At 41.9% G+C, this 13,308-nt stretch overlaps 1 protein-coding gene across 1 annotated transcript; it reads right to left on the bottom strand.

The window, feature by feature from the left end:
• Positions 1-10,954: 10,954 nt before the first annotated feature.
• On the bottom strand, positions 10,955-13,099 carry LOC137272302 (uncharacterized). The gene has a single exon (XM_067804665.1). It carries the CDS (start codon positions 13,097-13,099, stop codon positions 12,017-12,019), a length of 1,083 nt encoding a protein of 360 aa, XP_067660766.1. The 3' UTR covers positions 10,955-12,016.
• Positions 13,100-13,308: the final 209 nt, after the last annotated feature.

Genomic DNA, 13,308 nt, shown 5'->3' with positions numbered 1-13,308 from the left:
ATGCTTTCGAAACTTATCCGGAAAACTTGATAACGAGTAAGTTTTGTTTTGATGTGATGTGTACAGAATCGGATCGTCAATAAAGGTGTTTTAATCTCTTCAGGGTGGATAGACTAGCCTAGTGGTTAAAGCGTTGGCTAGTCACGACGAAGACCCGGGTTCGATACCCCAAATGTGTGAAGCCCATTTCTGGTGTCCCCGTCGTGATAATGCTGGAATATTGCCAAATGCTATGTAAAACTAAACTCACTCACTCTAATCTCTTCACTGTGTACCACTTCTTATTCCATACTCTGATTTCAAAGCTAGCATTAGAACTTACATCCGTGATCTGATGCAGAAGAAGTGGGACACCCAGGTGGGTGTAAATAAATTACATGAAATAAAACCGTTTATTGGTTACACCTACTTGGGTTGTCAGTCTAGATTTGAAGAGGTTATTTTACGACGATGTCGTATTGGCCACACAAGATATACACATAAATATTTGCTTAAAGGTCAGGGTCCTCCGTTTTGTATCCCTTGTGATGAAACAATCACAGTCAAGCATGGTTTGCTTGACTGTGTCGAATATTCCATCACAAGGGATAATTATTTTAATTCACAAACTATGAAGGATCTTTTTAATAACACGAGTTCTCATTTAATCACTGCATTTTTAAAAGAATTAGATTTAGTACCTGAATTGTAAATAGATAAATATTTTATTATTGGAAGTTTAAATTCGTAACTGTGCTTGTTAGTGGCTGTATCCTCAAAGGGGATTGACATACCGTAAAACTATTGTCCTCCTGAGAGGGTACGTAAGTCCACAAACATTCAAAGTAAATTCAAACTCATCAATTCAGTTACGAGTTAATACGATGTTGAATTGGCAAAAGGAAGTTATACGTGACCGAACACTCACACATTACCCAGTAATCTTCCTCTGATCAAATGCTTACACATAATCATAAAACAACTGGTGTGAATATCTTCAGACGATCACATAACTGCACAGTTATTTATACAATATACATGTGAAACGACAATTTCAATACCGTGAAAACTATTCAGAATACGTGCGTCAACGGTCTCCCAGCGGTAATAGGGAAATAAATTTAATATATGCCACTAGAAACTGCACACACACACACGCACGCACGCACGCGCGTTTAATGTGAGGTAAAAGTAATGAAATATATATCATGTAATAAAGTAATATATATTCTACTTGCTCGCACTGTATAACTACGGGTACTTTCATGGATATTAACACTGGTAACGAGAATAAGACGCTTGTAACTCCCTCTATAACGATAAAACCTGCTGGGAAACGTACAAGTAACCTGTTGGATAAATAAACAAGTACTTCATTGGATACTAGAAAGAGGCGAATTTGAGACAGTACTGAGTTGTTGGAAATGGTACTAGTAACATGCTGGATACAGATAGTAGTAACTTGGTACATATGTTAAGTCATTAGTATCGTTATCTATAAATGCAGTATGCCACCTACGTCAGGAGGTAGATACAGGCACGATGGATGTTTGGGATGAAGTTATTATATGCTTGTGGGACAAAGGTGATAAATAGTTGGTACTAGAAATCTTAACCATATAAATATATATATATAAACAGAATCTTGAGAGTGTATGTTGCTATGGAGGTCTCGATGACGTGATCGTGTATGTTGCTATGGATGTCTCGATGACGTGTCAGTGTATGTTGCTATGGATGTCTGGACGACGTGCCAGTGTATGTTGCTATGGATGTCTCGATGACGTGTCAGTGTATGTTGCTATGGATGTCTGGATGACGTGCCAGTGTATGTTGCTATGGATGTCTCGATGACGTGACAGTGTGAGTTGCCATGAATGTCTTCATGGCGTGACAGTGTATGTGGGTATGGAAATCTTGATGACGTGATCGTGTATGTTGCTATGGAGGTCTCGATGACGTGATCGTGTATGTTGCTATGGAGGTCTCGATGACGTGATCATGTATGTTGCTATGGAAGTCTCGATGACGTGATCGTGTATGTTGCTATGGAGGTCTCGATGACGTGATCGTGTATGTTGCTATGGATGTCTGGACGACGTGCCAGTGTATGTTGCTATGGATGTCTCGATGACGTGTCAGTGTATGTTGCTATGGATGTCTGGATGACGTGCCAGTGTATGTTGCTATGGATGTCTCGATGACGTGACAGTGTGAGTTGCCATGAATGTCTTCATGGCGTGACAGTGTATGTGGGTATGGAAATCTGGATGACGTGATCGTGTATGTTGGTGTGGATATCTTGATAGCATGATCGTGTATGTTGCTATGGATATCTTGATGAAGTGATAGTTTCTTGCTATGGAGGTCTTGATGACATGATAGGGTATGTTGCTATGGTGGTCTCGATGACATGACAGTATATGATACTGTGGATGCCTTGCATGTTGGTATGGATGCTTTGATGACGTGATAGTGTACGTTGCTATGGAAGCATCGATGGTTGATACAGTATTTTGCTATGAAGGTCTCGATGACATGATCGTGTATGTTGCTATGGATGTCTCGATGACGTGATCGTGTATGTCATGCTATGAAGGTCTCGATGACGTGATCGTGTATGTTGCTATGAAGGTCTCGATGACGTGATCATGTATGTTGCTATGGAGGTCTCGATGACGTGATCGTGTATGTTGCTATGGAGGTCTCGATGACGTGATCGTGTATGTTGCTATGAGGGTCTCGATGACGTGATCGTGTATGTTGCTATGAAGGTCTCGATGACGTGATCGTGTATGTTGCTATGGAGGTCTCGATGACGTGATCGTGTATGTTGCTATGAAGGTCTCGATGACGTGATCGTGTATGTTGCTATGGAGGTCTCGATGACGTGATCGTGTATGTTGCTATGGAGGTCTCGATGACGTGATCGTGTATGTTGCTATGAAGGTCTCGATGACGTGATCGTGTATGTTGCTATGAAGGTCTCGATGACGTGATCGTGTATGTTGCTATGGAGGTCTCGATGACGTGATCGTGTATGTTGCTATGGAGGTCTCGATGACGTGATCGTGTATGTTGCTATGGAGGTCTCGATGACGTGATCGTGTATGTTGCTATGGAGGTCTCGATGACGTGATCGTGTATGTTGCTATGGAGGTCTCGATGACGTGATCGTGTATGTTGCTATGGAGGTCTCGATGACGTGATCGTGTATGTTGCTATGGAGGTCTCGATGACGTGATCGTGTATGTTGCTATGAAGGTCTCGATGACGTGATCGTGTATGTTGCTATGGAGGTCTCGATGACGTGATCGTGTATGTTGCTATGAAGGTCTCGATGACGTGATCGTGTATGTTGCTATGAAGGTCTCGATGACGTGATCGTGTATGTTGCTATGAAGGTCTCGATGACGTGATCGTGTATGTTGCTATGGAGGTCTCGATGACGTGATCGTGTATGTTGCTATGGAGGTCTCGATGACGTGATCGTGTATGTTGCTATGGAGGTCTCGATGACGTGATCGTGTATGTTGCTATGGAGGTCTCGATGACGTGATCGTGTATGTTGCTATGGAGGTCTCGATGACGTGATCGTGTATGTTGCTATGGAGGTCTCGATGACGTGATCGTGTATGTTGCTATGGAGGTCTCGATGACGTGATCGTGTATGTTGCTATGGAGGTCTCGATGACGTGATCGTGTATGTTGCTATGGAGGTCTCGATGACGTGATCGTGTATGTTGCTATGGAGGTCTCGATGACGTGATCGTGTATGTTGCTATGGAGGTCTCGATGACGTGATCGTGTATGTTGCTATGGAGGTCTCGATGACGTGATCGTGTATGTTGCTATGGAGGTCTCGATGACGTGATCGTGTATGTTGCTATGGAGGTCTCGATGACGTGATCGTGTATGTTGCTATGGAGGTCTCGATGACGTGATCGTGTATGTTGCTATGGAGGTCTCGATGACGTGATCGTGTATGTTGCTATGGAGGTCTCGATGACGTGATCGTGTATGTTGCTATGGAGGTCTCGATGACGTGATCGTGTATGTTGCTATGGATGTCTGGACGACGTGATCGTGTATGTTGCTATGACGGTGTCGATGGCGTTAGAGACGGCGATGGCGTGATGGAGCATGTTGTCATGGTCCTGGTTCACGTCATGTACTGCAGTTCTATACAAAAACACGGTGACATTTTTCATGCATTATTCACAAGATATCTTAGTTAGATACGCTGATTAATTAACGCGAGCATAGTTTATTTCCGTTACTCCACAGCAATCTCCGCAATCCATTATTATGGATGAGCCAGTGTCGAGAGGGACATTGATAGCGTTTCTGTGTTAGCGTCATTAAGGACCCTGGTGCACATCCTTGAGTGGTCCGACATGCTGCTTAGAAAAGCAAGGACAAAGGTACACAAAGCCTTTGTTGTACGTACTAACGCGAACTGTCAATTACCGTGTTGTCCCAAACACCTAAAGTAGAAGAAGAAGAGAGAAAAAAGAAACTAAGACACATATTTTATTTAAGTGTGACATATTTCATAAAAGGGTCCAGCCTTAATTGACCTATGAGACACTAAACATAAGAAATCTACATAAAAGTAATATATTAAAAGATTGATGCTGTAAAATATAATCAAAGGTAAATGTTACAGTAGGACCCACTCCAGTGGTAATATTAAGTGACTCATTAGTGGACTTTCCTATAAGAAAACATGGTTGCGGCTGTGGATTGTAGATGGCATTCGTTGGATAAGATGAAAATAGTTAGAGACATTGAAGGACCGATCATATATATCTAGTTTATTAAAGACCTCTTGTCTGATTTCATTACAAAAACTACATTCAACAAGGAAATGAACCACGTCCTCGGCGGAATTACTGTTACAAGATCAGCTTGTGCGATTTTCTAATGGAGTTACAGGTCGTGTAAGAGGCAAGACTTCAACTTCCAGCGCCAAAATGATTCACATCCTTGCTGAGGATGTTAACGAATAAGAATAACTTTAACATTGTATTCAACAAAAGTTTTATCTCGGATGAGCGATAGGTACGTAGTTTGTTGCCATCGGGGAGGTCACGATCACTGCACATGCCAGCAAGCCAGTCGTTGTGGTCCTTCAGTATAACCCTATATTCAGTAAATATTCAGAATATCTTCGATGTCAGTAAATGTGAACTGTGAACTAAGTAGAAAGCGATTCTGTTCGAGTCCATTAGAGTCTTCTTTGACCCATAACTTTTTAATAATCTAACCATGTTTTGCCTTGAAGATCCTGGTTAGAACTGGTCTTCAGTGACTCGTGCGGGATTGGGAGGTCAGGCTCACTTGACGTGGTTGACTTACGTCAACATTTCCCAATTGCGTAGATCGGTACTCATGATGTAAATCACTGGATTGTCTGGTCCGGACTCGACTATTTACAAAGCATTGCAGACTGTGGCGTCTAAACATAGTTGATAGTCTCGTGTAGCTAAATCGGTAACGACTTGTGGATTCTATTGTGCGTTTTAATATTGCATAAATGCCGTAGATATCTGTCACCCGTCCATTAGTATTTCACAACAGATCTTTGTGGCAGTAAAATCAAATTCGATATGTTATGGGTCATAATAGGTATATAGTTTACACGATAAAACACATTCACGAATAAAAGCGCTGTGCCATTTAAGGACTAATATGTACTGAATAGGACCATGTATTATTACTTGATTTACTTGGCCAAAGTATTACCTACTACTAAACCATGGAATTGCGAAGTAAAATGAGTTATTAGTATTGTATAATTGCAACGGAAATTCACATGAATTATATCATGCTTGGGGATTTATACTTATTTCATTGTTATCTGTAGCCCGTTTTGAAGGTCGTACAACCCGTGAAGGTCCCACGGTAGAATAGGCCTTCAGCAACCAAGGCTTGCCATTAAAGGCGACTATGCTTGTCGTGAGAGGCGACTAACGGGATCGGGTGGTCAGGCTCGCTTACTTGGTTGACACATGTCTTCTGTTCCCAACTGCGCAGATCGATGTTCATGTTGTTGATCAGTGGATTGTCTGGTCCAGACTCGATTATTTACAGACCGCCAGCACATAGCTGGGATATTGCTGAGTGCGGCGTAAAACTAAATTCACTCACTCACTGTGCATGTACATGTTGCAGCATCAAGTGGATAATACAAACATAAAGAGAATCATGTCCTACAGGCCATTCTATAGGCGTATCTTCAGGAACACAGCATTAACGATCGGACCTATTCCTGACAATATGTTGTATTATCTGACTTTTCTAGAATTATCCTGACCGTCTCAAAGCAAAATTAGCATGGTTATTCCGATCAATATACCTTCGTGTTGAGTGTGAACGTTTGCAATCGATATTCAGCCCAGCATGAGAATATCGAGAGACGACAAACTGGTTTGTAGTTCTACGTGTAGTTGGTGTTAGCATTGTCGATCTTAGCTCTAAGGTAGTCATAACTCCCATACATCTGTGTGAAAGTACCACATTGCTTTGTCAATGTAAGACTCCAAGGTTGGCAATGTGACCAATCTTTGGTTCCTCTTGATGTAGATATTCGCCAAAAAAATTTGGTGAAAAGACTTTTTCTCTCGACAATAAATAAATATCTGCTGACATCTAACATTCAACCCTGTCGATAGATACTAGCCTCCAAATTAAATCGCAACAACATTCTTTCAAAATCAATCAACGAGTTAGAGTCTAAGGCAACGCATATGCCATTTCTATAAAATCACAGCAAAATTGATCAATTGTTAGGCGGTCGGAATTGATGCTTTTTCATTTAATCAATACCAATTATAAAGATTTTCTTATCAATAAAACATAACTATAATTAGCTATTTCTATACCAGTCCCTAGCTGACCTAAGTGAGAGGAGAAAAAGGAGAAAAGGTCAATTGGATGTCGATTTGCCGTAACGGGATTACAATCGAGAGTTTGCTAAACATTGATATTACAATAGTGGGAACTTAAATGTCGAGTAAAAGTATTCTAAGTCAGTACTTTAATCTATCAAATGATGGGCAGTTCAGAGGGCAATTACGCCAACAACTCCGATATGATCATACAAAAAGGTCACAATCAATAAGGGGAAATCGAAATTTCAGTAAGTTTTAGCTTTAATATATCAGTTTATCGAGAAATTCTCTTTTGAATGATAATGAAGGTACCATATATCAATTGAAATTTATGATCTGGTAAGGTTTCAGCGGATTTGTGATATGATCTGACAACCGAATTATATACCCTTACTTCACATAATGAGTTTCCTCAGCAGTTCCTTCGAAGTCTTGGGTACGTTATCTGGATGTCATCATGACAGGTAATCTGATCGATTATTCAGGTGACAAGTCAATAAGAAGACGTATCTACGGCTGATTAACGCGGATTTGCATTTCTTGAAAACACAAAAAATCACTATACGCTTGATGTAAAAGATACGGTTGAGAAACTGGATAAATATTTGATATGCAGGATGAGATAAGGGATACCGGACTATCGGAGAATGCATGAAGTCCTGAGGGAATCAGGTGGCTGATTAACTTTTGGCATGAACTACCGAAATTCGTTAACTCTCCACCATCTTTCTCAAGACAGGGGAGTGAGTTAGTGAGTGGGTTGTGGTGGGCTTGATGTGCCCTGTGTATATATACTGTCAATATGTCCTGGACACACGAGGTAATACATGTTCTATTACTCTCGCCACATACACAAACGACATTGCATTCCCCGGTCCACTTAATCCTTACCGTGTGGTATTGAACGAGAACACGTTATCTCTACATTTTACCGTGTGGTATTGAAGGAGAGCATGGTATCTGTGCATGGCACCGTGTGGTAATCAACGAGAGTATGGTATCTCTGCATCGTGCTGTGTGGTAATCAGCGAGAGCACGTTATCTCTGCATGGTACCGTGTGGTAATCAACGGGAGTATCTCTGCATTGTGCTGTGTGGTAATCCACGAGACGGTACCGTGTGGTATTGAAGGCGAGCATGTTATCTCTGCATGGTACCATGTGATATCTAACGAGAGCATGTTATCCCTGCATGGTGTCATGTGCTATTGAACGAGAGCACGTTATCCTTGCATGGTGGTGTGTAGTAATCAACGAGAACATATTATCACTGCATTGTGCTGCGTGGTATTGGAGGAGAGCATGTTATCCTTGCATGATGTCGCGTGGTAATCAACGACAGCATGTTGTCTCCGCGTGGAACGACAGCATGTTGTCTCCGCGTGGGGTAATCCACGAGACGGTACCGTGTGGTATTGAAGGCGAGCATGTTATCTCTGCATGGTACCATGTGGTATCTAACGAGAGCATGTTATCCCTGCATGGTGTCATGTGCTATTGAACGAGAGCACGTTATCCTTGCATGGTGGTGTGTAGTAATCAACGAGAACATATTATCACTGCATTGTGCTGCGTGGTTTTGGAGGAGAGCATGTTATCCTTGCATGATGTCGCGTGGTAATCAACGACAGCATGTTGTCTCCGCGTGGAACGACAGCATGTTGTCTCCGCGTGGAACGACAGCATGTTGTCTCCGCGTGGAACTACAGCATGTTGTCTCCGCGTGGAACTACAGCATGTTGTCTCCGCGTGGAACGACAGCATGTTGTCTCCGCGTGGAACGACAGCATGTTGTCTCCGCGTGGAACGACAGCATGTTGTCTCCGCGTAGAACGACAGCATGTTGTCTCTGCATGGCACCGTGTGGTAAACAACGACAGTATGCAATCTGTGCATGATACCGTGCATTGTAATCAACGACAGCATGTTACTATACGCCACAACTGACAATCTACGAGCAATATCACGTTATCATACAGGCAATGTAATTTTATGGCAGTACAGATGTTATTGTGACTCGAATGATGCAGTGCAAGCATCCGACTGGATGAGAATCCGGGCAACTTTTCAGTACCAGCCTAAGGAGGATAAACAATTTAACAGTCGGAAAGTTCAGCCCGTACCCTACTCATTATACATCATCATGTGATTTTCTCCTTCCTCAGTGTGATATTCCAACACTGAAATAAGTTCATTGATTGTTTTTATACCTGTTCTAGTTTATTGAAAGTGCATTTAGTGTGAAGCATTCATGTCAGTTTGTAATTTTGGTTTTTGATGGGGATGGAGGGTACCGGCGGAACTGTTACCCTCACGGGCCACCGAAGCGAGGCAGTAAGCATCCGTCTGACAAGAGGTTGTATCGACCATCCTTACAAAACGGACACGCACAACACCATGCCATGAAGCTCAGGCAGAATCCGAAGTTGGCCCGAGTACAGAAATGCTCTCAGTGTCAAAGTCCATTCCTGCCAAACATGTTACCTAGATCTTTAACTTTCACTAAATACATTCTGAAAATCTGTTTTCGATGAGGAAGGTATACTACACAGGTCACGAGGTGATCTCTCCGGGGTTATACGTAAATTCCCAAAGATTTCCATACAAAACGTCAGCATATTATTAATGAGAAATTATACACTGTCAAGACAGTAGGATGACGTCACAAGAAGTTTACAATCGTGAGAAGAGGCCACCAATAAGACCAGGTGGTGAGGCTCGCTGACTTGACACAAAATGATCCAAGCAGTGTATATTGATGCTCATGATGTTAATCACTGGATTAACGAGCCAAAAATTCGAGCGTTTACAATCAGCCCCCATATAGCTGGAATATTGATGTGTGCCGTGTAAAACAATAGCAACAAGATTAGGTAATGAATCGAAGAATCCCGAGAGCCTCACATGTGCAAAATGAGACTGAAGTTAATTGTTAGTTAATTCTTTCAAGGTACACGCGACATGGTATGGTAGCTGTAGGAAACCTCAAAGCCACTCACATTGCGCTCTGCCTAATAATTTAGCATCTTTGCCATAACCTACCGCCAGTGCACTTAAGGGTAATTACTGTTAGTAATGTAGTCCCTTTTCGACACTAAAATGCTCCCTTAATTTATGGCGATGTTAAAATGTTAAGAATATAGAGGTAAATACTACTTATTTTACGATTAAGGCTTGTCGATTCTTATTCTGTGCGTAACTGGCGCACTGTCGCAGATCGATGAGAGAAATGCGCTGATGTTAAAACGAGGGATCTACGTAGGATAGGGTCTCAAGATCACTGTCGAAGTGAGTTTGGGTCTCTGTATTTGAGATCGTTGTGAGGGCGAGGAGAGGTTTCTCTTATGAGGTCGCTGTCAGGGCGAGGTGAAGTCTCTGTTATGAGATCGTTGTCAGGGTGAGACGAGGCCTTTGTTATAAATGAGATCACAGTCAGGGCGAAGTAGGGCCCCTGTATTTGAGATCGCTGTCAGGGGGAGGCGGGGTCTCCATTACTCTGTTATAAATAAGATGTCTCTATTATAAATAAGATCACAGTAAGGGCGAGACGGGGTCTCTGTATTTGAGATCGCTGTCAGGGCGAGACGAGGTCTATGTAATCAGGGTGAGTCTGGCGTGTGTGGGGGTGGGTGGGTGGGGGTGGGGGAGTTCATTCTAACTATATGGCGGTGGTATGTAAATAATCAAACCTGGACCAGACAACCCAATAATCAACAGCTCATGAGCATCTGTCTACGCAGTTGGGATATTGGGATGCATGGTTTGTGTCAACCAAGTCAGCAAGCCTGACCCACCAATCCCATTACTCGCCTCATGCGACTAGCATGGGTTGCTGAAGACCAATTGTAAACCAGATCTTCACGGGTCACGTTAACGCAATGGCTAGAAAAAAAAACTATCGGGTTAGAAAATTTCCACAGTCACTAGTGAATTTTCATGGGGTAATTTTGTAAAAATATAACATTAAAATCACGTAACATTATGGCTTGATATAAATGTTTATTATATAAGGAGTTTCATGATAAAACAGCTGTTTACATTCAAATTTCGGACCAGTGAATTATTTTGTCGACTAAAAACTTTCAGCAAAATTGGGAAACTACTCCGCACGATCATAAACGATATTACATGCATCATATTAAGAATATGTCACAAGTGACGTGTACATGACGTATAGGTGATACTACATACATTATATCAATAATATCTCACCACAAGTGACGTGTACATGACGTCCCAGTGTTAATGACATGTCTGATTTTCACAAACAAATGAGAAGTGGTATGCACTTCCAAAGGACGTAAAAATCAAATCACTCACTTCAGAAAACACATTCTTCAGCACAAATATTGGAAAGCAAAATATACTGTCTAGAGAATGATGTCCACTTAAATACATGAGAAAATACTGTTAGCATTGAAAGTTTTGTTGCTTTAGCAATGTTTACACCTTGGAATGTATAAAAAAAATCACAAAATAGTAAACGTGGCTGGTAATACATTTTGGGCCACATTAAAACAGACACGAGGTTATTAGAGATATTGCTCTAGCGCACGAGGGAATCTTTGGGATATGCACATTTAAACATCAAACAGAACTTTGGTTATAAAAGATTCCATCTTTGATATCCAGACGCTCGTTCACAAAAACTGAAATTTGGGATTATGAACGTCCACACAAGCTCATCGTATTTGTGTCTATTCGTGTTATTTTATAACAAAGCAGAACAATTCTAATTTTTGAAAAACTCGGAAATCTGACTAAGCTGGGGCACGTCTGGCATATAGCAATATACGCAAGTATGCGCGGTCAAAGGGACCCGGGAACCAGCTTACGAGCAAGCTACCTATGTATAAGTAGACATATTGACAACTTTAGAAGTGTCAGTAAGGATATGACTTAAGCAGTGGGTGATAATTCAGTGTTACCATACACAAACATCATTCGGATCATCTCCATCCAAAAGGTCACCTGACTATCGCAATCTTTCAGCAGCCATGACTGTCTATAGATCTTCCGTGTTGTTGCACAAAATCTAGATAAGGCGTTGCACAGATTTCAGTGAAATCGTGACATACCCTACACTGACTCCAAAAGTATAATTATGTTTAAAGTAAACCGAATAGCACAAATGCATTTGAATCATAAGAGCACACGTGGTTTTATTGCTGGTCGGGCAGCAAATGCGTCCTTTTTCAACCACAGAATATCACTTGGCCATGACGCGGGCTTGGACTGATCAAGCCTGCCTCTGAGTTGTGGGTCTTCGGCTCTAAAGTTGAAACTAGTCATTAGATTACGTAACTGGAAGCCTCGCTTACTTGTCCTGATTTGAAACCATTCCATCAGAACCCCGAATACGTCGATATTCGCGAAGAATTGTCTCCCTTCTTTCAAGGCTTCGTATTCATGACCTTCAACGTCAATTTTTATAAAAGCCTTACTAAAGTTGACGAACGGAAGGATGTCGTCGAGAAGGACGGTGTTGATGAAGTTTTTGTTGTAATCATCATCAACATTGACGTCAGTGATTGGTTCGCGTACGTCTGATATGTGTGTGCCTCCGATATTGTTCGGTAGTCTTTTGAATGTAACAAGTTTTCGTTTTGCCGAGAGTGCTGAAAATAAAATTGTTACCTTAGATGTTACATTCCCTTCCTGGACAGTTTTGCACAGTCTTACAACGTTCTCTACCAAAGGATCTATTGAAACCACGTCTCTCCCCATCATAGCGGCCACCAAAGAAAACGTCCCGAGTTGTGAGCCGATGTCTATTAGCCCCATACCTGGTTGGCGTTTTAGGCGGGAAATCATACTGTAAACTCCTGGCGAGTCCCACAGGCCGGTCCGTTTGATGGAACCAGAAACATGGATGTCTTTGGCTACGTCGTGAATGTACATTTTCATTTTTCCAATAGCAGTTTTCAGAGTCGTTGACAAAAACTTCTCTGGCTGGGAGCAAAATCCTGGAATTCTTTTCCATTGGTTGTCCTTCCAGCGATACACATTAGCTTCGGAATTATTTCTGTCAATTCCGTTGAAAGTTCTCGTATTGTTTTTAAAAACCTCTCTAAAGCTCGCATGCTGCGAGACTGAAAAATTGGTCCTAAACACCCCCGGGTGAAAGACATATAGCTGAAGAATTGTTTGCATAACATAGAAGGACGACAAACAGAGAATCCCAGACAGGAGAGCTCGTAGTTTCTTGTTCCTGCAACGAATCATGTTTAACGAATGGTGATATCGCCTCTAGGCTTTAATCAAAGACTAACAGCATCCCAAGGGTAATAATCTGATTAAGATCCGACAGAACTGATCATCACGTTGTCATTGTCAAACCTACACCGGTTACCTCCCGTTTGAGCAATGACGCTGCGACTCGGTATGGCCGGGGTTTTCCTAGCGTGACAAGCCCAGGTTCAGATACAGTCAGC

Source organism: Haliotis asinina, chromosome 2 (assembly GCF_037392515.1).
Source record: "Haliotis asinina isolate JCU_RB_2024 chromosome 2, JCU_Hal_asi_v2, whole genome shotgun sequence".
In the NCBI taxonomy this organism is placed as follows: Eukaryota; Metazoa; Mollusca; class Gastropoda; order Lepetellida; family Haliotidae; genus Haliotis; species Haliotis asinina.
This window is presented reverse-complemented; position numbering and strand designations above follow the sequence as displayed.

Coding starts and splice junctions, on each gene's coding strand:
- LOC137272302 (XM_067804665.1), bottom strand. CDS start 13,099: ATGATTCGTTGCAGGAACAAGAAACTACGAGCTCTCCTGTCTGGGATT.